Source organism: Pungitius pungitius, chromosome 5 (genome assembly GCF_949316345.1).
Source record: "Pungitius pungitius chromosome 5, fPunPun2.1, whole genome shotgun sequence".
NCBI lineage: Eukaryota > Metazoa > Chordata > Actinopteri > Perciformes > Gasterosteidae > Pungitius > Pungitius pungitius.
This window is the reverse complement of record NC_084904.1, coordinates 21,876,959-21,902,735: the sequence shown is the minus strand read 5'-3', so window position 1 is coordinate 21,902,735 and position 25,777 is coordinate 21,876,959. Positions and strand designations below refer to the sequence as shown.

Below are 25,777 nucleotides of genomic sequence, written 5' to 3'. Positions count from 1 at the left end.
CCCCCCCCCCCCCGAGTAAACAGGCCTTCTAAAAGGCACCTACTTCAAACGCAACAGGACTTCCCCTCAGCGACGCTCCTTAAGACCGCTAGTGTGCTTCAGTCAGGCCCCCCCCCCCCCCCCCGAAGCCCCCACTGCCCCGCCCTCCCTCTCGCTCCACCGCGCAGTGGCAGCAGCCGGGTAGGGGGTGGCCCCCAGCCAGCGTCTGCACCCGCATGGCACCGAGCACTAGAAGGTGGCACCGAGGCCGCAGGCTATAACGGGCCCGGGGGCCACAGCCCCGCCCCCCACCCACAACCCCCACCCCCACCCCGGAGTGGAAATCTACTGCCTCTGCTGTGACGCGTTAATGTCCACAGAAGAGCCCAAATTAACCTGGGCGGAAAAATGAGATTTCCGCGTTAGTTTGTTCAGATCCACGCGGGACGTTTGTGTTTTTAAATCAAAGTGTTGATGCTAAAGGGGGGAAAACGATGTTCATTAATGGAGAAATTTTACATTTTTACATTTATTTGCATTAAAATATGGGCTGTAATCCTTTTAGCGGCTTCGGCTGTTTAGCGATGCAGTGGGATTGGCCTACATTCTGTTCCTCCCCCGTATGAAACGTTAAATAAGCATCTAATAAACAAAAACCCAGCTGGATGAAATGGTAACGTTCTAAATAAATAGGACAAAGGTTTGGATTGGGAAAAAGAAGTAACTGCTCAGTTTTAAAGCTGAAACCTCTGCAGCGCAATGCGACAATAATCCCCCCCGCTTCTCCCGGACGCTTTAACCCGCGGCGGCTTCAGCCCGGCGAGACGCGGAGCAGCGAAAATCCATCAGGACGCTCGTGCGGCGCCGCGGCGCCAAGCAGGTGGGGTCCAAATAGTTCCAATTTCACGCCGGCTTTCCCAGCGATAACTGGGGCCCGGGCTCAGCGTGCCATGCGGTGGGTGGAGGAGAGGATCAAAAGAGGTCATTAAGGAACAAATCAGGACGCGTCGCGGGCGCCGCCCAGGTGCATCCTGGTCCCAGCTGGTGCACCTGTTGTCAAGGCCGGGGGGAGTGGGGAGAATGTGCTATCCCAGTAGGGGGGTCAGGTCATATCCTGACAACTATCTTTATCAGGATGAAATGAATAAATCATTTTTAATTTAGGGATGAACATAGAGAAGCAGTCTTTACAGGATGTAAGGGGGAATAGAGTCGATCAAGCATTTAACCTCCTTAAACATGGCAGCAAACATGGCCGCCGTTAGTTCCCCAATTACAACAAAAATATCACAAAAACCAACCCTGGCTTTCAATTTCATCGCTGTCGCTTTCACCCACGGTTTGGCTTCGGGTCGCGGGCCATTCGTTGGGTTTTCTTTTCTTGGCATTTTTCTCTTTTTTGAGAAACCCCGAATGGTGTAATTTACATCTTCTATTAGTGCCGAGCGCAATGAAAAAAAAATAAAAAATCCAATATGTAACCGAAGCCATTAGCGCCACAAATCTTTCCCGCTCCTGACATCTCATCAGGCGCTCTGAATGATGTTTGTCATTTCTCTGCTGCACGCGGCCTCCGGGGGGGGGGGGAAGGGGGGGGGGGGCACAGGCCTGTTAACGAGTCCGCTGATTCCTCCTCCTCCTCCTCCTCCTCCTCCTCCTCCTCCTCCTCCTCCTCCCCGCTGACCACAGAACAACCGCTTGGACGTGTCTCATTCTCACAGCGCCGCCGACCTCCTTCTCGCCGCGTCAGGGAATTCTTTTGTGCTTCTCACATGAAACCCGGGGTAATTACGCCGGGTGTTTAGGGCCCGAGGCGGCCTAATTAGCAGCAGGGGGCCAAAGAGGCGGCGAGGCGCCACGCGGACATGAGGTCCCGCACCGGAGCGTTTTTAAACGCTGCGCCTACATGCATTCTGCCCCCCCCTCCAGCTTCTGGAGCACCTTTAAGAGGCTCCTGGAGGGTTTTGACAGTAAAATACAAGCTGCGTGACGTCCACGTCAGAGAAGTAAGACTTTTAGTGCACAAGTCAAGGATCCTTTGTGCTGGTGTCAGTTCTCTATTATCCTGCTGCAACAAAGCCTCTGAATTCGTGCGGCTTTGAGGGTGGAAACATTTAGTGTGAACACGTCCACAGCAGTTAACCGAGAGTCATTTGGCATCCAATGCACGCTGGAGGGAACAGACCAAAGTGGTGCTTGAGCTTTGAGGAATACGATTTCACCAAAGCGAAATATCACACATTTCGGTAAGCAGTTGCAGCTCTTTGGTGTTGCTTTAAAATGTCAAAGTCGACCACGAGAGATCAGCGCGGCGGTAACGAAGAGCTCGACGCGCTCCTTCGCCTTCTGGTTGACCTTTGACATTGAGGATTGTTATTGGAGGCTTTAATCCTCTGCAACGTTTACGTCGGTTTTAAAGAGGATTCCCGGCGTCTAAAAACCGGAAAATCCATCGAGGATTTGAGCAGATCGTGAATCTCATTCCATCGACACCCTGAACAAAGGAAAGGCTTCAACTGGCTGAGAATCCTTTAAGACGGGGTCCTTTCCTCATTGTGACTCCCAGGTGAGTTCTCCACCTGGTCTTTAGGGTCAATGTCTGGACTCGAAAGACTTGAGTCACAAAACCACGACTAGAATGGACTCGACAAGGCAGGCTTTTATTGGACTTTTTGGCTGTAAAGTCCTTGATTAATATATGATTGGCTTATTTTTATGTGTTAAACATAAACATACTTTGAGACAGAACCGAATCCCAAACATAAAATCAAACCCAGTTTGACGTTGTGAACTAAAATTAGCCCAAAGGGTCACACCACTGTGACTGACAGCTTTGACAGAAATGTGTCCCAATAAAGGGCCAGTCTAACGGAGGAGCTGCTCCGTGCTGACACCTGACCTCCAGGATCCTGCTCCTTAGTTGAGGCCAACAATGACACACTTGAATTTGACTCAAAACCCTAGAAAAACAATCACACGTCTCAGTGAGGGGAAACGGGGGGGCGGGGGGTGTCTACGAAGGGCTGTGATTGTTTGGAGCAGCAGCGGGTTTCTCAGACTATTTCTTCTTGTTTTGCCTTCTCTTCGCCTGGCGGGTTCCTTGCGAGTGAAGTGGATTGAGAGCCCCGGCCTCACGTCTGTGTTTGGAGAACAGAATGTTCTGGACTCGAAGCCTCTTCTCTGGAACACTGTTTTTTTTTTTTCTTTCAACCAACAAGATGCAACGTGTGGGAAACAAGCTTGATTTGCAAAAAGGATCGTCTCCCTCTTCTATCTTTACGCTAAGCTACGCTAACATCGTCCTACCCGGAGCTCCCTGACCGAACCATCAGCGAGCTAAAGATCCACCTGCTGGTTCAATCAACACTAAAATCCTGCACATCCGTAATGATAAAGCATCACAGTTATTATGATTAGCATGATTAGCATGATTAGCATGATTAGCGTGATGCACGGGGGCGGGTCACTCTGCCTCAACCTGCTCACCGCTTACAACATGAAAAGTCTCTGTGTTGCCGGCGTGCTTATCTGCTGTGGAGTGTGTTTGTGTGGGAGTCAAAGGCAGAGAGGAGGGGGGTACAGGGGGGGGGGGGGGGGGCATCGAGGCAGACAACGGCGGCCCTTGTTGGGGTCTGTCGGTTACAACATGCCGCTGAACTTAGGCTTCATTCATGGCGGGGCGCGAGCCGCCTTCCTGGAAGAAGTGCTCACTGTATTTCCTTCCACAGGGTTCAATATGTTTTGGTGACCTGCATCCGTTTTTTCTCTCTCTTCTCTCTCTGCGAAGAACAAACGAGCCAATGTGGTCGTCAAAAGATCGAGCGATAAGCCGTTTCCACGCTCTCCCTGCCCAACGCCACTGATAAAGTACGGCGGAACGCTGGAGGCAGAGCGGGGGGGGAGGGGGGCTAAACAACTGAAGAAATATTTCCGAATGAGTCAGAGGATTTTGATCTTTTTCCCCGTTTATCACCTTCGGACTCAGTCGTAAACTGAAGGCGTGTTCAGTCACCTTCATGATCGCTCCCAATCGTAAAAAAAGGGGGTAAACTGAGTTGACCCCCCTAGTATCAAACGTCTCGATGTTGTCTGCTGTAAACACGTGCACGGCGGTGAGCGGAGGAAGTGGGCGGGGCCTGTTGATCAGGAGCCCGGGTTCTTAAGGGCTGTGGGCGGGACGTGAGGCCTGAACCCGCTGCAAACATTCACAGGTTGGTTTGGGATTCACTAAAGGAAAAAAATAAAAGGCTTTGTGGATCTCCATGTGTGTTTTTGCATTTCAAGCAGATGTCCTTAATCTCATCGCCATGGAGATTTCAGATGGAGAAATGTAATTAAACTCAAGAAGATTGTCTTTATTTAAACCCAGCAGCGGTTGGCCATCAGAGGAACTCGGATATCTGGAATCCCTTCTCAACAAATAAGGCAAATTGTTTGTCTGTTCAATGTATTCAAACGTCCTTTTCTTTTGCACTTCCTCTCCGTAATGAGCTCGACGTGAATGACCTCGGCCCTCGTTAGGAGCCACGGCTGTCAATCGCAGCCCACGCCTCGCGTCAGAAGACGCCTTCGTTATTCAAGCGCCATCTTGCTTGAAAAGGGGGGGAGAAGCAAAGGGCAGAAGCGGGTTTCTCTCAAAACGCACCACTTGAAGAGGAGTCAAGCAAAGTCAAATTCTCGAACTACCGAGGGAGACGGACAGAATGGCGAGAGGAAAGAAAACCAAGATAAGGGATAATTAACCAGGACACTTAGCACCAGCTTGAGACCCGCTGAAGGTGACGGGCCTCGCTCACAAGTTGACAGGAGGGAGAATTCAGTGGACTGAAGCACTTTGATCCATCCTTCATCTTTACGACTCGGGATCACAGAGCGACGGCTCTTAAAAGTGGACCTCTGGAAGCCTTCTGTGAGGCTCTCCTTCTCAAAGAAAATCAAAGGGGAGCAGAGAGGAGCAGCGACTCACTCCGCCGGTCCTCTTGGCGCCGGGTGAAGTGAGGAGGAGAGGGAAGAGAGGGCCAGCAGGTGTACCTTCAACGTCCACTCACAAGAGAGAGAGAGAGAGGGGGAGGAGGGGGAGGGAGGAGAGAGAGAGGGGGGTCCGCTCTGCACCCACACGATGGTACGCAGCGACGCCCTGCTTCTCAGCTTCAAGAGGATTCTTTTTTTTTCTTTCTCTGTCGTCCTTAAAGCGTTTTTTTTATCCCCAAATTCCTCCACGACTCTGCTTCTCCGTGTGACAAACACAAATCAGTTCTCCGTCGGACACGAGGCCCGCTCTCCCCCCCCCCACTCTATTTACACCGCCGCGTTAAAATAGGGCCTGATATCCAAGTGCTGCAGAGGGATTCATCCTCCCTCACCTGGGCGGCCAGGCCCGGTGCCAGCGGAGCGGATCTGTGAGGCGCACTGAGGAGTCCAGAAGGTTCCTGCTGCTGGAAGCCTCGTTTATCACACACACACACACACACACACACACACACACACACACACACACACACACGGACAGGCTGCATATTAAACCTCTCAGTCATGGCAGAGCTAAAACCGTTATCATTTGATTAGTTTACTGACCAAAAATGTTAATTAGGTGGGTGTTAAATCCATTAAAATAATACATGCTTCTTGACTCTCGGGGATTGTGATAATTTGATGCATGTCAAAAGGTATATAAGGTAATACTTTATGGTCAGTAAAACTGAGAGGGACTCAAATTATATCTTTTGCATTTGATTGGACAGTTTAAAAGAGGGGCGGGCTCAAAATGTGGCTCCACACACAGTAAAGCTTCCCTTTAATGGATGGATGTCATAATGTTTACTTTCATACACATTATAATTTTTTTTACAGTAGAAAAAAAGATTGAATTCTGATATAAAGTAAAAAGAAAGCATAAGAAAAAAAATTATGTTTTTTCATGCTACGTACACTGTCTTAGTATATAATGATTTCATTTAAAAAAAGTAATTTAATATTATTGCAATAGTCTGGAACAGTCGCGGTCTCCTGCAGCAACCAGAGGAAATGGATTGATCCAAACACAAATTTGTCTCTGTGATTCCACACCAGTCTTTTTGGCTCTAGAAAACTCATTTTGTGTCCGTGAGCACCTCATCTCTTCAGTTGGAGCGAGTCGTCGTTGTTATTGTATTGAGCAGAAAGCGCTTGCCCTGTTTTTATTGAATTGCATATTTTCTTTTTTAGTACTTTAGAATCAAGCCCAAAGGCAGATGGATATAATTTTGTGCCAAATAAATCCATGCATATCTACACATGTTGTCCGTTTTTAGCGCGACTCAGACGTTCTGGAGATATCAAATATCTGCTGTCCTTTGTGTATAAATACCAAAATCAAAGAAAATTAGACGTAAAAGATAATCTGCCCTGTACGCCTCTTCCTCTGTAGCTCCGCCTCCTTCTCGGTAGCTCCGCCCCCCCTCCGGCCCAGGAGCAGAGCTTTGAAACTAGCGGGCCACATAGCAGTGAAACTCATCTCTTCTGACCTGCAGGGGCAACGTGTTCATGTATCCGCAGATTCCCTTTGGCTACAACGACTTCATTACTCAACCATGAAATATGAATCAGGAGCATCGACCGTCTGTCTGAGCACCACTTGTCCGTGAAATGTGAAAGTTGTGCAACAGACTGTGCGGAGCGCGGAGTGCGCGATGATGTCGTCAGTACTTCCACATGCTTCGACCAACTCATCCACTTATACGCGGATCAATACTGTGTCAGAAACCTGTCGGCTCAAACCGGCTACCTTTGAACCTCCGAACCCTGATCTGGGATCAACATTTATTGGAATTCTATGGCTTGAGAAAACACCAGAATATGAGAAAAAAGAAAGAAGAGTCCCCTGTGACAGGTTTTGAGATCCATTTCTTATCTTTCAAACACAGTTCTCTAATATAAAATTCCCTCTCCTGAATCAAGCTGTTGATGCAGCAGAGCTCTGTAAAGAAACAACGTGCCGGGTGACTATGAGCACCTTTCGCTGTGTAAATCCTCTCGCTCCCGCCTGCTTTCTCTGGCAGCTCGTATCGCTGAAATTTGTTTGATAGGATAACAGAAAACGTCTGTTTTACTCGCAGGGACGGCGGCAGGATCCCGTTTCTCCCAAAACCCAAACTGTTTAAACTGAGAAATTGAGCAAAGACGTTGAGCGTTATTTACCCAGGACGCGGATTCCCACAGCCGGGGACAATCTCGGCAAAAGTGGAGAAGTAGAAAGACCTCTGAGCTCCGGGGGACCAACTGCAGCACCAGCTGACCCCCGGGGGATAAGTCGCGAAGATGCCTGGGTCAAAGGTCACCGGTGTTTGATCCCCTTTAAGAAAGGAGCTGCTCAGTAATCACGCGTGTTACGTGACATGCTTCCTGAGGAGGAGGCTTCATCCTACACACGTCTGAGGGTTCATTGACAGAGGAATTATCCTGTGAATACTTCCAATGGTGTCTTTTATTTCCAAATGAATGGTTTGTATTCTTTGACACTTTTGGGGATCAATCCGGGGAAAAAAAAAGAACAATTCAGAATCTGCAAAAATCACATCTGGTGATTCTGAAAAGAATTGGATAGGAAAATTGCAAATGACGCATCTCTAGTTTGATCACAAACGTGATTAAAGTGTCAATTCTGTCTCTGAACCCTCTTTGTTCCTGTGAAGCCCCTTAAATAATGGATGTTTGCGCGAGTCACAGTTCACGGAAGCTATTCGATATCACCGGCAGTGAATGCAGCGATTTCCAAATGAGAGCAAAACCCAAGACGTAGTCTGTGCAAATGGGTTTTAAAACATAGTAGAAGAAGACATGGACGTTTCCAGAGATGTGCAAAGAATTGAAAGATGTTTTAGGAGCGAGCCCGTCGAGCCGACAGAATGACAAACCGGACGCCGGCGAGCCGCTCCTCAGGAAGCCGAGCTCGTTACGGACGGGTCGAATCGCTCTCACATCGTTACTTCATCACAGGTTGTTTTGAGCCGTGACATTTGATCAACACCGGAACCATCACACAGGAGAGGAGCGCCGCCGCCGCCGCCGTGCGATCAGCAGGCTGAGGATCGAACACGGAAATAAAAAACAACACATCTGGTTGATAAATGTAGTATCCATCCATTTGTTATTCCATTATTCCTCCCAACACCCCGCTGCGTCTAGCGCTGTAGGAATGTGTGCTCGGTTTCACAGAAACAGCCTCCATCGGCATTGCGGTGATCTCGTAAGGTCTCCCCTACCTCCTGCTGTTTGATTCATGTCACACCGGCCATCAAGGTCAAATGCGCCCTCAACATTCATCTCCCCTGTCTGTGTCAGGAGGCAATTAACAAAAAGATTAGCAGCAAAATAATCACTCGCTAATTGAAAAAACAACGTTGGTACATGCAGGATGACAAAGCCTGTATTTGACAATGAAGTGAAAGGCTTTATTAGACAAGTGTATGTCAGGAAACATCTGCCTTATGAAGCTGTGAAACATCTGCACAATGCGACTTTGAAGCGGAGCAGCGACCTTCATGCTCATTTGCATCATCTCACCATTACATCTATACAACGATGCATGATATATATGTGCAAATGAATCAAATGAAATATTTCAGCCCTGAACGGGGTTCTACCAGCGGCTTCATGGTGAGCACAGGTATGTTCTGCTCCCACCTGGCCTGTATGGTACAGCAGAGCCGACAGCTGCCTCGGCGCAGTGAAAGAGGAAAACAGGAATCCTATTTAACGACCACCTCGGGACTCGAGCGCCTTGTTTATCGCTGTGCGCGTGAGGATCTCGAGCCACCATGAATCCCGCTTCCCGTCAATAATCGAAATGAGAATTCACTCTCAGGGCGGCGAGATTGCGACGGCTTGTTTTTTTTTTTTGTGTTTATTTCCGCCCCAGTTTGACCCGTATCCTGGCTGTCGGGGTCCTGAAGGCTCCTGTTTGACTTCCGCTGGCCAAAAAGCTGCAAGCTGCCAATGCGTGGTTTCTGAACGATGAATTGAGAGGCTGATTGACTGAGAGCTCTTTTCTCTTTTCGCTGCTTTTTTTATCTGAACTACAGCAATCAGGCGAATCTCACCCCCCACCCCTCCCCCCAGACGCCACACTCAATGTGCCTGAGACGAGACCTTTAAATGTGAATATGTACATTCTCCTACTGCTCCTTATGCTCAATAAAATATGAGGAGCGCCCCGCTGAGGCGCTGACACTTGCTCCTGAACACGAGGCGATTAAGGGGGACGTTGCTAATTGGAACAGATCTCCTTCACAGTCCTTCGCGGCGCCGTACGCGGCGGCCTTTGTTTGGTTTGAATATGGGACGTGCTGGGCATTCAGAGCGAGCAGCAAAAGCTATTATCATTCGTAATAATGGCACTGTATGGGGATGCGAGGCCGCGGCTCAATCAAAAGACGTTCACGGGCCTTATTTCAGATTCAATAAAGAGTTTCTCAAATGAGGTGCATCTCCAGCTCAGAGCTCCTTGTTTGCTCCTACGACGCAGCAGGGATCCGTCGGCGTCATTGAGCTAAACAAATCCCCACATAATCCAGTCCAAAGGGTTAGTATTTCATGTTCTGTGAGGTTCTAACTCAGCGTTAACTCAACTCTTTGGAACACGCAGCACAGGATGGGAGCTTGTTAGTTCGTGACTGCCGTGGTTTATGACGTCCGGTCACAGTATTTTTCATGAAAAAGCGGATTTGTTATTTCTGTTACATCATGTTTTCTGGCAATTTGTCAGTCTGCATGAACTATAATTCTGCCTCTGGCACAGGAAGACGATGTCCCGATTGCTTCCAACGGCAAAAATACATTCTGAATCTGTCAATACTCGTGTCGTGTTTCATAAAGCCGATGAGGCACCAGATTAATATACCCTTCACTTCCTGAAAAAAAAAAAATCCCTCTGCATAAAAGCCTGCCAGCTTCCCTCACACTTTAGGTGTTTCTAGAGGGGGTTTGAGACGCTACCGGGAGGTTTTTGTATTTCCTGTGGAGATGGAAGGAAAGGTGCGCTCGATGTAGTACAGTGTGCGGCCCGTACGGGTGGTCACACCCCTTTCAGCAAAGTTTATGTGGCTGCACCTGCTCTCACGGGATTCATTTCTTTTTGTTTGGTTCCCGGGTTGCGAAGGCAGGAGGCTTTAATTAGGCACTGATTAGACAAGACTAAACCAGAACGTACCTACGCATAGCTACAGAAAGTAGTGCCATCGTAGTCATGGCAACAGGAGCAGGAACAGGCCTACCTGGTAGCTGGTCGTCCCCGGGGGGGGCGGAGGCGGCCTGCAGCAGGGCGGACCGGCGGTAGACCACGTGGACCCGGCCGTGGTGCTCCAGCTCCTGGGTGCCTCTCTCCAGCGGCTCGATGAAGTACTCGTCAGCGTCGGTGCGGATCATCCCGGCCTGCAACGCGACATTAACATTAACATGCATGGACGCACACAAGAAACAGCTGCATTAAATTCATGAAATATCTCGCCGTTCAGTCCTGATGAATTCTACGTACTAATTGCTTGTTTGAATGTTTTGGGGTCTTTTTCCTCGTGACCTTGTTCCATGTTGTTCTTTTCTTCAGCCTACAATCTGTCTGCAATCTTGGGCCGGTTCCCCGGCAGCAGCAGAGACTGCTCCTCCTCGTTAGTGACACATTGGAAGGGAATTGCTTTGTGATTGCTAACCTGCCGCCGCATGATTTCCTGCAATGAGAGGCCGCTCGTGCCCCCAGTTTCGGGTCGGACATTTGAAAAAAAAGGGTTACGGTGTCCCGCTAACAAGATGATGCGCAAACAAAGCGTGAAGTACGGCTCGTCCAGGCCAAGTGATTGATCACCACATGGCATGAAAACCTGTCGCACTGCAGGCAACATGTCGTTAGTGCTACACAAAAGGCCAGGACACCCGGGATTCAGGTCGCACGGACCATTGTATTTGATGATATCCACCTTCATTAACTTTATTTGGAAAGCTAGACACAATGGTTATGGGTCATGATTAGTTTGTTAACTGTCTAAAAGAAATGATGGCATTACTAATTACTAACCATCAATACATAGTTGACAGTAAAATAAGTATTAAACAAATTAATAATCTTACATTTACCATGTTTGTTATAGTAATGGTTTAAAACATAACACGTTCCACTATTGCAATTATTACTTCCCTACTACAAAACTACTACAAATGGGTGAACCTTGTACAAATGCTAATGCTAGTCAGAATGCTAACGAAGTAACAATGCTAAACAATTTGGAATGCTAACAAAGTCACAATGCTAACAAATTTGGAATGCTAACAAAGTCAGAATGCTAATAACGTCACAGTGCTAACAAAGTCACAATGCTAAGAAAGTAGCAATGCTAACAAAGTCACAATGCTAACAAAGCCTCGGCTTTGTGGGATCTTTTCTTTAATTGCAAAATACAAACAAAGTTTTCTTTAGAGAGCCGGTTGCCATGGCAAAAAAATAAGAAAATGTGTGGGAACGTGTTCCTGCCCAAAGTTAGCGTTGAGCGCCTTTGTGACATCGTCAGGCTGTCGTCGACCTTTTGAATTTTCCGTGCATCTTCTACACAAAAAATCAACACAAAAGCTCCACTTCAACCTCCCTGTTTAACATAAATTGATCGATGAGAATGAAAGCACCGATCAATCAGAGCTCGGCGTGCGGGTCCTTACGTAATATTACAGCAGGCGGAGTGGCAGCTGAAAGAATGAGACTAATACTGAGCAACATGTTGATACCCGTGTAATTATGTCAGGGTTATTATGCCCTAGATGACGCATTCGTGTTATAAGGACAGCAGCTACAAACCCAACGTGCAACAGATGTGTTGAAACTTTCATCTGCCCCCCCGGCAAGAGTTGGGTTTATCCGGCTCGGCTGACAAACAGACTGTCGGTGCCGGTTGCTATGACGTCCATATGCTGCTTCTGCAGTAGATGCAATGGAAAGAAGATCTGAGTCACTGGGACAGGTTTCTGCACGACCAGCGGGGGGGATTTGACTCGACGGCTCTAGTGGCAGCTGAAGGTTATTAGAAGATGGATGTGATGAATATAGAAGGTGATCTTTGACGCGTCTTCCTGATCAAAGGGAACAAGGTTACATTTTCTTTTTAACAGATATGAACAATGAAACCCTCCCAGTCAATTACTCACATCACGGAAATTATTTTTTAAGTTACAATTCTTCTGAAATGGTATGTTTCAATATGTAAATGAGTTACTATCTTATTAAATATGAGCAAATTAACATACATGAACAGCCAGATTAAAAGTTCCTGTTTCAGTTCGATGACATAGTTGAGCAGCCATGAATATTTTTAAATAAAATGTTTAATCAGGCTACGAATAATATAAGAACAAATCCTATGTATATGTATGAAGAGGAATATTGTAATGAAGTGGAGATTTCTGGCGCACAGCCTGATTGATCAGCCTTTAAAGATATGTTTTCTAAAATGATATACATTTTGAATAAAACTACCAGTTAACAAATGGATATCCCCATGAAAGACATTCTCTTATCTTTTTATCCAAGTTTTCTAAAACGTTAATTTTAGACGTGCCAATGAGACATTATCTAATCGTAACTTTTGGAGCATCTACATATGCAAATAGTCTTTAGTAGCATTTTGGAGGTCTGACTTAGAATCGAAAGCTGCTTCGCGCTGATTTTGTGTTTATTTATTAAACTCTACGACAGACGTCAATAATGCGGAACGCTGCACATGTGAGGAAACACGTTCAAATGGTTCCTGCTGCCTCGGGGTGTTTATCCTCGGCTCATTGTTGTGCATTATCCCGACGCCTGTAGGCGTCGCCCACGGCAACGGATTATACACTTCCTGTACGTCCGCCCAAGCCGCCCCGACAGTGATGCACCAATTAGGCCCTGGTGTTTGGAGACAAGCTGCCGGGATTATCCCGCATGGATTCTCTGTGGCTTTGCACCCGGAACGAGGCCCCCGTCTTCTTCCTTTATCTCCTCGGAGCTCATCCCCTCCCCACCCTCCCCCCCCCCCCCGTCACAGGTAAACAAATTCACCTTGGCCGAGGCAGACGGGGGCGACTTTCACAATCGAAAGCGAAAGAAGTGGCCGTCTCTTGATCACCGGTTTTATAAGGAAAAAGTTTTAAAGTCTTGATCAAAGTCTCGAGATTCACATCGAATCTGGGTCACGAATTGGGCCGCGGCCCCCTGCGGGGGGGGGTCGTGCAAACAGAGAAAATAGAGAGAAGATGTTGTGAATCACACTGTTTAACAGTGGCACCTTCTTCCTGTTAACACACACAATGAGACGAGGCGCCGACCTCCATTCGCTGATCAAAACGCGACCAATGAGGCCTCCAGATTGATGAATATATATAAGTCTTTATTTTATCTATTCGTCTACGATGAAAAATAGAAGTGTGAATTCTTTTACCAAAGCAGAAATCCGCCCCCGTCTCCGTGAGCGATGGGCGCCAGTAATCCAGCGGCAGGAACGTACAGGCATCACGTACGTGAAGAGAAGAAGCTGAAGAGCACGTTTTCTCCTACATGTTGTTGTTTGGTCAGGGTTATGGATGAGTTGATGTGTTTATTGATTCGATGTTTCAGCTGTCAAGGTATTTAGTATCAACCTGGCATAATGTATCATAATAAACAGCAGATGAATATTTGGTTTTAATGATCTGATTATGCAAAGTAACCAGAATTGAAGAACAAAAGCAGAACGGTTCCATATTTGCCTGTGAAAGGAAAGCAGAGAAAGAAAATGGTGTAAAGTGAAGCTTCTAAATTGTGGTGAAGGCCGGTATTTGAGTAAATACACTTTGTTACATTCCACCTCCGCTGTGCACACAAGAGCAAGACGGGATTAAGCACGAGTCTCTTAAATCCATCCGAGATGAGAGTCACAAATGTCACGCCTAATCCACAGGCTGCCGGTGGGGTGAAGATGAGGCGGGACCTCTCGAAAAGGTCAACGCCGTTACAGCTCAAGGGTCGTATGAACGCCCGTCAGCCGCTGCTACAGACGGATAAATAAAGGAAACAACCCAATGCAAGGAATCAGGATACATCAGGATACTTCCGACAAAGGGAGGAGACTTGGACGGATGCTGGATGAATCATTAAAAGAGGACTCCAGAGAGTGGTCCTACTACCTGGAGCAACGCCATGCAATCATCTGCGGATGAGGGACCTGTGCTGCGCGACCGTCCTCAACGCGAGAAAGATGCAAGGCTCACAGGAAGTGAAACCAGATAATATTAAAAAAAAGGTTTGAGGCTGTGTTAAACTCAATAAAAGCGTTGTCTTCCAACAATTTGAATCTATTTGAGCAACAAACCACGTGAAGGGCCACTGTGGACCTTCAGCATCTGAAGAGCCAACCAACCGAAAACACAACGTTTGCTAAAGATTCATCAATCAATCCCCCCCCCCCACCTTCGCTTGTAGATCTACTTATCAGGTACCAGTGGAGGAGGCCAAAGGTCGCGATCCCTAATTGATTCATTGGATGGTTCATTTACAATCGTAATTAAAAGGAGCAGAGCCCTTGATTTATGGATTATGGCTGTTTGGACCTCAGGAGAACTCAGAAATCCAGACTGCATTCTAAAAAAGAAGCAGCACGTCTGAAATACTTTGCGTAACCTCTGTTTTCTGTTTTTCCAATGATTTAAGATTGAATTTAATCCGCGAGGTGAACCTCGGGGGGAACCGATGTGTGGAACAAAGCGCGAATGCGATTATCTGAACGGACCCGCATGTGCAGCGTTCACGCATCACGTCGCCCTGATCCAAACTACTTAGCACTTATCATCCAGGGATCTCTTTCACAAGACGAAAAACAACACACACACACACACACACACACACACACACACACATCTCCGGCGGGAGGCTGTGTCTCAGGGAGGGAAGTCTGCGAGTTAGAAATGAGTTGGAAGTGAGTTAGAAATGCCTCTGGGACGAATATCTGGCAACAGTCCCATGAATAGTGTAAGAGGAGTGGTGCAACAACTGGCTTTAAAAGATTTCTCAGAAACCCCCAAAGCCTCTCCGTCATGTCGAGTGGCTCCGCAGCTTTTCTGACGGCTTGTTGGGGTTCGAGGGGGGGCTAATGTGTGGGGGGGGGGGGCAGGTGCCTGGACACAACCCCTCAGAAAAGAAAGGGATCGAGAGCCCTGCGTTGTTCCGTCGGTTCGACGTCGCCGGCCGAGCAGACAGCTCCCGACTGCCAAGGAAAACATATGGGATTCAGCTGCAGGGCTCAAAAACAGCCTCCTTCAGTCCAAACTTCTTAAGGAGGTCGGTATGAAACGTGCTTTCGTTTAAAAAAAAAAAAAAAAAAAAGAGTTCAGCCGGGACACTGCCACCTTTCACCTCGGTGTTGTTCAAAGGTGTGTTTGCTTTTTAAAATGTGAGCAAACCTTCGTCACCATTACCTGCCATTTTAATCCCTGGGCTTTAAAGGGACTTGAAGGGGGGGGGTGGGTGCACCATTTATTTTCTTGTAATTGGCAGGAGGGTGACTGAAGGTCTTGCAGGACTGGAGACTAGTTCAGAGAATGCTTCACGATGACGTTCAGAAACTCGCCTCAGAGGGATTCAGCCGTTCTGCCTTCAGTCAAATTTACAGATAATAAACACGCAGTTAATGAGTTTTTGTTGAAGCGGAGGAGACAGGCCGCACTGTGAGAAACAATATTCAACTGTGTTTCACTTGTGTCTCTTTGCTGCGCCGAGCAAACATTTACACTTCGGCTTGGAGGAGGCTCCGGAGCGTCCGCGCTCCAAAACTTAAAAATAAAGCCTTGAATGGCCCTCAGTGCGGCCTCCTCCCGAGTTGATACAGGTCGTGATTAAAACTGTTCAAACACATAAATATCGGCGGCGCTGGGGGGCTGCAGCCCGAGCTTTGGGAGGAGTGAGCAGGGCCCCTCGGCGCGTGCCGGCGTGCCGCCCCTCCCGCCCCCTCGGACTCCAAACCCAAACAGCTCTGGGGTCAGGCCTCTGCAACCGGGCCTCGGCTGAGTCAACAGGGAGCAGCCATCACTGAATCAAGCTCTTGTGCCCCGACTGCAGCTCGCTGCGGGGCGGAACTGGCCCGCTTTCTCCATCTTTTCTTTTTTTTCACGCCCCAACTTCCACCTCCGCATCCAGGACGCCGTGACGGGGTCATCCGAGGTCAAATGTTCACGACCACGCGCGGGGCCCTCGGGCGCGTCTCACTCAGCCCACTTTGTCCCCTCCGACGGCGCCTGAGGCCGGTTCGGATGTGCTCCGACTGCTGCGTTACCCATCAGGGCTGCAGTGTGTGTTTACACACACACACACACACACGCACACACCGCAGACAGAGGCCTCGGCCTCTTGGCGAGCGGAGCCGATTACGCAACGTGACACACATTTAGAGGTGGCCAAGTTTTGCCAAGACGCCCGGGCCGCTGCTGATCTCAGGTCAGCCGCCGTCTCTCCGGATCTGTCAGTCGAAGCGGTCGGGCTGTCTGCCTACTCCCCCCCCCCACGAGTTTTTTTTTTTTGTGCCCCAGCTGTCCTGCTTGGTGGAAAACAAACGAGCTGAAGCAATATTTCATGGCTGCTTTGAGGCGTTTCCATTTCCAGGATCGCACGCCGGCGCTTCGTGGCACGTAGACAAGCTGGAAGTGAACAAAGGCTTTCTTTTTTTTTTTCTTTTTTTCCCCCCTCAGCTGATGTTCCGTAATCAGGGGGAATTGTGGGGAAAAACCGTGTCAGCGGCGAGCCGCCCTCCAACCGCGGCACCGAATCAAGTCGTAATCCGTCAGCGGCGCCATGGCAACGAGGATGGACGTCGCTCCCCATTGGACTTTCCCCCGGTGTTCGCGGTGCATCTTTCTGTGGCGTGGCACACGTGACCGGACCAAAACACGCCACAAATAACAAAGGCCCATGGCGGCTCGGGAGGGAAAGTCAGGAGATCAACAAATTCTTCAGGATTCAACCTCTGTGGAACATGAAGGTCTGAGTTGAATTTCATAACAATCCATCAAACAGCTGCTGATGTTCTCCAGTCTGCATCAAAGCTTTGCAGCGAGAGCATTTCAGCAAATCTGAAAACGTTTGGAACACAGACTGCATCCCAAAGTCCAAAAATACAGACGTGAGAAGCTTCTTCCCCTCCACGATGAAACATCTGCAGTATGTGACCCTTTAACTGGGTGACAGGGAGCGCTGTGAGGAGGCCAGACGGGTACTTATGGGGGGGGGGGGGGTGATACAGCACACAACCACTGCTGACATCTCATGGTCTGTCACATTCCTTCCTTGTTTTTTCCTGGAACCTCTTTTTATTCTTTTCAAAAAAACGTGTTCTTTATGTTTCATCCACGTGAAAAAGAGACAAAACCAAAAAGTCCTGAACTCGTAAAAAAAAAAAAAGAAAATCACCCACCTAACACAAGAAAACAAACCTCACAGACCAGGTGTGTTCCAAGGATGGAACACTGTCATTACGTCCCATGAACGGAAGCAAAGGCTTCATATTTTACCCTCGAGAAATGTGAAAAACTTGAAAAGACAGTTTTAAAGATTTCACCAGCTCGTGTGTCAGCTCTTTGATCTTCACAAGGTGCAGAAGATAGTTGGCTTCTTCAATCCAGCTCGATAAAAGAAGGGAAGAACAAACGTAAATGATGAAAGTCGGCGAGTCTGAACCTCAGAAGAGGTTCCCCCGAACCGCCTGCTGCTGACGCTGCACCGTCACGCAGATCAAGACCTCCGTTCAGGGCCGAGGTTCAAACCCAGCGAGCCTCCGACGGCACTCTGAGAATTTGTTTGTGAGGAATACTTGAGCGAGAGCTTTCGGGAACACCGATGTGACTCCACGTTAACGTGAAGAAATAAACTACAACACGGCCAATATCCTGGATCATAAAAGGTGCCTCAATGCATCCGGGTTTAATGTCACATTGTGCATTGTCCATTTCCAACGAGCCACCCACGCTCTCCTTTGAGGGTCCGATGATGACTCCAGACCACCTAAAGAGCTCGTTAGGTGTTGAGGGATAATTGATAGGACGCAGAGTCCAGAGAGCCAAATAAACTGTTATTTTCAGTAAAGGGAGACCTTTTCTGCTGTGCTGATAAGATGAGCAGTGATTCACAAAAACACAACGGCTTGCGTCGTTTTCTAACTCGCCTTCGCCTGTGTTTCCACGAGGAGAGAAAGAGCTGCGATGTGTTTCTCTCCCCCTGCTCCCCAGGGTGCCTCTGACATGCATGAAACATGATGTCCGTCTCCCACACGGGCCGGCAAGGCTCAGCGCCCCTTGCCCCCCCCCGCTGATCGAGAGGGGGGGGGGGGGGGGGGTATATCTGCCTCATAAGCATTTAGCAGCCTGCCTGCCTTCCAGACAGCAGCCTGGCTATAATTAAGAAACAGTAAAACACGCACCTAGCGAGAGGGCCAAGGCTACCGCTGGAGATCAAAGGGCACCGCCCCCCTAAAGACGGGCTTTTTCGCCAGCAACCACTGGTTAGCTGAGTGTTTGATCTCCAGTTATGCAGCGCTGCATGCTTTGCATTCCCCCCCCACACACACACACACCGCCCCCCTCCTCGGATGGACGCCCCGAGGATTCCCACACTACATGAACATGACCGAGGTGCTGATCATCGTTTTAAACAGATAACAAACTAAAAATCAGTTTGCCCCCCCCCCCCCCCCCCTCCCTCCTAAAAAGAAAGGGAAGCATTTGGTCTGTCGGCTGTTTTTATTACAAATCTGAAATGATCCAGATTGTTCTTTCTCTGCGCATCGTTCCAACCGTGAAGTCCTTTTGGTTTTTACAGATTTACGGCCCCATCTTCTCTAATTAGTGTTTTCTTACTGATGACTGCACTCCAAATAAAGTCCTCTTGTGATGTTGACAGCTTAGAAAAGGCTTCCAGTCACAGGGAGCAACACAACTGAGCTGGCAAGACCAAACCAGGAGACGGTCGAACTAAGAAGGAGGAATGAGTTGATTTACCATTAATGATATTTTTATTGTAAACTAGTAAAATAGGGTACAGTCCTTTGGGTTTTAAAATGCTTTTTCCTTCTATATTCATTGTAACATGCTGCATTCAGCGTCTCCTCAAACCAGCCTTCCGGGCAGAGAGACGGACGTCTGACGGCCGTTGGCGTCTTCAAAGTGACATCCTGCCCCGGCAGTGTTTACAGAGCCGTGCCCTGGCATCCTGTGCCGACCCCTCTCGGCCCCCGCAGCGCCGCAGAGGTTCCAGCGCGAATGTCTCGGCCAGGCTGAACCGACCCGAGTGATGAACGGCTTCCTCTCGCTGCAATCAAAAGGAAGCGCCACCCCCCCCCCCCACCCCCGCCCCCCCCGATGTCGACGTGAAGGTCGGAGCGGGAGATTAAAGTAGGAGCTCCCACGGAGGCCTTTCACACATTCAGACGCTCACGAGACGTCAAACACAGCGGCTTTTTCCCACTTCGATGAAGAAAATCAAATGAATGATTTAATAAATGATTAAATGATGCGGATTTAAGTAAACGGCCCCGTGGGGAGAAAGCAGAAACTGGATGTTGAATCGTCAGAAGTGAAGTGTCACTTTTGTCCTTAGTGACCACCAGGGGGCGACTCCTCTGGTCCCATAGACGTCTGTTTGAACTTCTCTCTGGATTAATTCCCCCTGTAAACATTGTAAACTTGAGTTCATGGTCTAGACAGCTAGTTTCAAGTCTTCCTCAGCGCAGCATGGTGTTCATTTAGTAAATGTTGGTCCGTTAAGAGTCAGAGAACAAAAAGCAGGGTACGCTTCAGGGCGGGACTTACTGTGAGTGACAGGTCGCTACAGGCGTATACGGCAGTCACTTCTCAGAGGTCCATATATAAGGTTAACGAAGCTGTCTGGTTATCGCTCAAAGCAAACTGTTTACCAGGAAGTCTGAGAGACTGTCGAAGGACATCTTTAAAAGACAGGAAAAGCCTTATTTATCATTTTAGTTGTGTCTAATTTGAACTGGCGCCACTTTTCCTTTAATATCGTCAGCTTTGAAAAAAATGCTTTTTTCTCTTTTGAAGATTTAGGTTGCATTTGTGATCTTGTTATTTCCTGATCTAATTTTGAAAGTAGTTTCCCTGAATAATGGAGATAGCTTCCATTTTTATCAACATTAATGTCAAATACAGGCTTTTAGGGCGCATTTACTGACGCTCTCATTAGCTGGAAATGGCGTACTCGGTCTTTGTGCTCGTTCACGATTGATTGACTTCCCTTCTTCCCCCCCAGGTGTAAAAGCACCATGTGACCTCTGGAGTGTTGAGTCCATTATCATCATAACCACAGTCCTTTACAGAGAGGGTTTGCACTTCTCTTATCTTACTTATTATTATAGTTAATCACCCGTCAGCGGTCTGCTTCGCAATGAACTAGTTTCAATTTTCCAAGAGACTCCAAGAGGCCCGTTTAAAAAAAAAAAAAAACAGACCAAACAATCCGAGCATCACACACACTGCGGCGACCTGGCTGTGATGTGGAGAGGATGAAGGAGGCACCTTTGGCTAAACGCCTTCACACGCACACACACTAATCGTATCTAAGAACAAACAGACCGCCTGGCTTTAATTTAAAGCCCCCGGCGGGGGCCTCGCTGTCGCCCCGTCTGTGCCTCGCTCACTGCGGCCGGCTCCTGAAGGTAATAAATGCGGGTAAAACGCCACGGAGGACGCGTCGTTAACGGAATGCGGCGGGTGTTACGTCCCTCTTTTCAAAGACTCCCCTGAAGACACTAAAACCGACGATGGACTCATCATCATTTTAGAGGCCTCCTGGTGTGGCTTCATACGACTTCGTTTCAATGCTCGTCAACAAACGGGTGAATCCTTTTTTTGAATACAAACACGGCAGCTGGACAGATTGCAGGTGCATCACACCAATTAATCTCAGCCAATAAGCTGCTGTGGAGCTCTCGTGCAGACAGCACCTGTTAGCAGGATGGATGTCGCCAGCAGATCTGCTGTTGATAGTGAAACAGCAAATTAACAGCGGCTTTGTCTTCTAACGTATTGCAGCTTCTGGAGCTGTGCGTTACACTGCGTCTCTTGTGTGGCTTTTTTTTTTTTTTTTATAAGTCCGCGGCATTCCTGTGCAGAAGTTCATTTAACGTTTTTGAGGCACAGAAGCGTCTTGTTGGCGGCGGTGGCCCGGGTCATCACCCGATTACTGTTCAAGTGTTTTATGACGGGTGAAGGGGAGGATGGGTCCGCCGACTTTTGTGGAGCACAAAGGAGAACTTGTGTTTTACGTTGGGAAGGAGATGGGGGGCGAGGGGGGGGGGGGGGATTTGTGGGGTTTTGTAGATAGCGACTCAGCCGTGACAAACGTCTGTACAAAAAGGCCTGAAGAGCATCCGCGAGGACAATGTGCTTTAAAAATGCCGAGCGCGGACGTAAAGAGGCGGCTAACCTCAGGAATTACGGACACTTAAAGTCCATTAGAGGGGGGGGGGGGGGGGGGGGGGTTGATAAGGTCACGGCACTTCTGCGGTGAAAAGGGTTTGGACGGGCTTTATGGCTGAGGAGGACTTACCAGGCCGTCGCAGTTGTTAATGGCAACCGAGGCCCCGGGCACGTCGGTGATGTCGCCGATGAAGGTGCAGTCGGTCTTCAGCAGCCCGCGCTGGAGGCTCCTCTCCGTCTGGTTGGCGCCGTGCTCCTTCCCCCCGTCGGCGGCGGCGCCCGGCGTCTCCTCGTGCCACTCCACCACGGCGCCCGGCGCCACCAGCCGGGTGTTGGGCCGCAGGCGCAGGTGGAACTCCCTCCCGAAGGCGGAGATGTTGAAGAAGAGCTGGCGCTCGGCCGCCTCGCCGGGGGGAGGCGCCTCCCGCTTGGCGCGCTGCTTGTGGGCGGCGGACAGCAGGTGCGACAGGTAGCGTCCGCGGGAGTCGGTGCTGAAGGGGGTGACGAGGCCGTATTCCCTCAGCCGGCTCCTCAGCTGGTCTGTGGAGAGACGCGGCGGGGGGGGGGGTGTTTACAGCCGGCGTGCACAGGAAGCGAAGGAAGGAAGCTGAACGCAACACAGGAAAGTCAGGTTTTCGACCTGGGGGTCGCGACGCGCTCGAGCGCCATGAGCGAGGAGCCGCCACGTGCTCCGCGCGGCCTGTGACGTGAAGGTCGGCGGAGCCCATGGGTCGCCATCGTTAGCGAGCGCCGTCTCAGCGCCTGACCGTCAGGAGGCCCGGCTCTAACCTCGCAGCAGGAGACACTGCGCTACGTTATGCGAGTCCATTATGATCTTTTCTTAAAGCCCTGAAAAACTTTGAATTTCAGTTTGTTCAACATATCATTTTCATGGAATCAAACAAGCCATTGAGTCTGTTACACTCAGCAATTATCCTCCTTTTAAAGTGGATTTTTTTTCCCACGTTGGACTCAAACTGCTTTCATAATCTTGAGGGATTAATAGAAAGGCGCACATGTAATCCAGACATGTCACTGGTACCAGTTTGCTGTTTTGCACTCTTCTAGTCGTCCTCTGGTGTGTTTTGTCGTATGGACGTAAGTTGCTCCACTATAGTGAGCTTTGTTTCTTTGAAGGGTTGTTTGTGGTCCGTTCATTCGCGTCAGACCAAACCCAGAGCAACGTTTAGAACCACAGAGAAGAGGAGGGCCTTGAAGTCCATCTCTTTCCACTTGGGGGGGGGGGGGGGGGGGAGATATATATCGGCCCATCTTTCTCTGCCTTGATGGATTCCTCCTCCTGCTCATCATTGTTGAACAATTGTGCAGAATGGCAGCTGTCCAAAAACACTCTTACACTCCTTGACCCTTGGCTAAGCTCCGCCCCTCTCTGACCACTTTTGGCGACGCTGCACCAGAGAGTAAGCACACAAAGTGATGGAGGCGGTTGTGTTAAGTGTTTCTTTTTTCTTTTTTTTTAGCAAACCTGTTAAAACCCAAATTGTTTTCACAACTCAGCACGCCTGACTGGTCTCTGCAAAGCGACTGTGATTTGTGGATTGCTGGTTTCAAAAAGCTGCAAATAATTGTCTCCACGGGCGCTCAATCCTGACCCCGGATCAGCTCAACCTGAAGGCATGTGAACTTTAACACGCCACAAAGGACCACGTGACCAAAGCAAGGTTAAGTGCTCGGGCCACCGGGACAAAACTAAGCTATTCTGCCCTAAAGAAACCACATGAAGTGACATCTTCGACATCTTCTTAACTTAACCGGCTTCCCTCCCTGGACCTTCCAAGGACGCGTGAGCGTTCTCATTCCAGATGTTGCTGGCTTTCTACCCCGCGAGGTTCGCCACCTGTTCTCGCGGAGGTGCGTGCCGATGAGGTGTGCTCCGCAGCATGAGCTACACCCCTCAACTCGCCGCGCGAGGCCCGCCTCCGTTTCCGCCTGCATTTACTACAAAGCAATAAACTCAGATTAGTGTTGACAACGGCCGCTTAATGGCGTGCGTCTTGGTTCACGCCCCACAGAGAAAAAGCCATCCGGCGCCACAAAGACCCCCGGCGGGCCGCTCGGGAACACCTTCTGCCCAAACTGCTGGTTCTCGCTTGAGGCCTTTAGAGAGAAGCTTAAACTTGGTAAAAAGAAGAAAAGCTGGAGGTGGAACATTGAAGAGAAACCACACTAAATTAGAGAAGTGACTGCTTTTACGAGGCCGATAATGGGAGGTGGAGGTTGGGGGGGGGGTCTGGGCACGGCGGACTAGAAAACAGAAGAATCCCCCCCCCGCTGCAGTCCGACTGGCTGGTGTGAGGGCCCTGGAGGTGCTCAGAAGATAGCGGACTGCAGCTCGTCCCTCAGCCTCAGAATGGAGAACAGATGGGCGGGATTCAGAAGTGGAATTTTCTTTCCTGTATAACAAAGCCCCCGAAGCGGTTTGCACGCGCAGTGTGTGTAAGTGTGTGTGTAGGTGGGAATGGCAGGGTGATAGCAAAGGGAATGAGGAGGAAGAGGAGGTGGGGGGGGGGGGGGGCTTATTACAGAGCTCCTCACACACAAACTCCCCCTCCCACTATGATCTCACAGCACCAAGGTTGTCCTCTATCTACTTTCTCACACACACACACACCCCACTATTAAGGAGAAGAAGAAGACAGAAAAGGACTTACCCTCTTTTTCTACTTCGCCAGCCTGCAGGAGGGAGAGAAAGAAGGTCTTTAAAATGCAGCACGTGTCAGGGGGGGGGGAATCTAAATCTGACACAGAGATGTCAGAGAGTGGAAAATGTACTATAAAAAAAACCCCGCTTGTATTAACAAGTAACAAAAATGCCTCTATTTGACTTCTTATGTAACGAGCTGAAGTCGCGCGTGTGCAGTGTCAACACGCGTTTCACAGAGGAAGCAGTGTGCGCCTCCACACACACACACACACACACACACACACACACACACTCCAGTTTAGAGACACTTTTTAAGAAAAACGAGAATACAAACATAATTGGACGTGTTGCTTGTGATGTTAACCCCGGGAGAGCATCAGGAGGAGGAGGAGGCTTACCTTGTCGGCTGAAGTCAATGCAAATCCCAGGAGGAGGAACGCTAGTGACAGGACGGCCATCACGAGTCTCGCGCCGATAAAAGAAGCGAACTTTATCCCAAACGTCAAATTGAAAAGATGAGGTTTAACGTTAAAAAAGGGAAGAAAAACTCTCAACGCTAGCGGCTCATTCAGAAGTTGTCAAAGTAGGTGAGCGGCGTCTGTTTAAAAAAAGAAAACCGCACACATGTAAAAGTTGCATTAAAGTAGGAGTGAGGCAAGTTGCGACACTTTGTCAGTCAGTCAGTGTTTTTTTCTGTTGGACCGAAAGTTTCTAGTCTTTTTTTTAAAGTTTTTTTTTGGGGGGGGGGGGGGGGGTGGAGGTTAGTAGGACATCCCCTCTGCCGCTGGCCGGACAGAGCTGCAGTGTGGAGCTCTTGCAACCTGGCACTTGGCTCCCCTGGCTAATAAAACGGCAAGACCAACCCTGCGTGACGTCATGCTGCCCTGTCCGCAAGCCCGAAACACATGGAGGGACGGAGGAGGAGGAGGAAGAGGAGGAGGAGGAGGAGGAGGAACCGACCCCCCCTCTCCCCTCTTCCCCAAACTTCATCCCAGAACAGATTAGCTAAAAGGTCTGATGCCTTCGTTTCTCTCCACTTTCTCCCCCTCGCTAAGACGCCGTCAAACTGCCAGAGCTGCGTTACCATGGAGACCAAACTGTCACTAACTTTACGAATGAATGTTATATATTGTTTGAGGGGGGAAACCAACACACAGAGACGTTTCTACAACATTCGTTTGAAAAATAAATGCCGGGTGTGAAACTGATTCGGCAGAGGAAGTTTAAAATGATAAAGACGGAAGCTAAAGCTAAAGCTAACGTCGTCAAAGTAAACCTAGCATAGCACAGAAGTGCTACCGCTAGGTGATAACGCGCTGAAGCTAAACGGTAGTTAGCGGTCTGCTAGTTAGCTCCACAGGTTTTTTTCTTACCTTTTTTTAAAATCTGAAACGACAGCTCGAAAGTCTTAAGAAAAAGTGATAGAAGGTGATTTTTCATTTTTGGACGATGCTGCGCTGTGATTGGGTAACTCTGAGTTTTTTAGGGCGGGACTTAGTCAAGTGTCTCGTGCATCACTTACTGATTACAAACAAATTAAAATATATAATCATATGAGAAGTAGTTTTACTGTTTGCTTTTTGATTACTTTAAACCTCTACCAGCTCAATGCAATAGCTAGACTATTTGATCAAAATCATGTGAGAAATTGTGAATTCATGTCACGTCTAAAATGTGAAAGTTTAATCG

The 25,777-nt window shown here is 48.9% G+C and overlaps 1 protein-coding gene across 3 annotated transcripts in view; it reads right to left on the bottom strand.

The window, feature by feature from the left end:
• The window catches only part of adamts3 (ADAM metallopeptidase with thrombospondin type 1 motif, 3), a 56,568-nt gene extending 31,743 nt beyond the window's left edge, over positions 1-24,825 (bottom strand). For all 3 annotated transcript variants that reach the window (XM_037482215.2, XM_037482216.2, XM_062562579.1), the window contains exons 1-4: positions 24,487-24,825; positions 24,096-24,117; positions 21,554-21,963; positions 10,230-10,386 (exon numbers count right to left, since the gene is read on the bottom strand). In XM_037482215.2, the coding sequence (XP_037338112.2) occupies positions 10,230-10,386; positions 21,554-21,963; positions 24,096-24,117; positions 24,487-24,546 (649 nt within the window). In that variant the 5' untranslated portion in view covers positions 24,547-24,825. The remainder of the gene's footprint in view (positions 1-10,229; positions 10,387-21,553; positions 21,964-24,095; positions 24,118-24,486) is intronic.
• Positions 24,826-25,777: the final 952 nt, after the last annotated feature.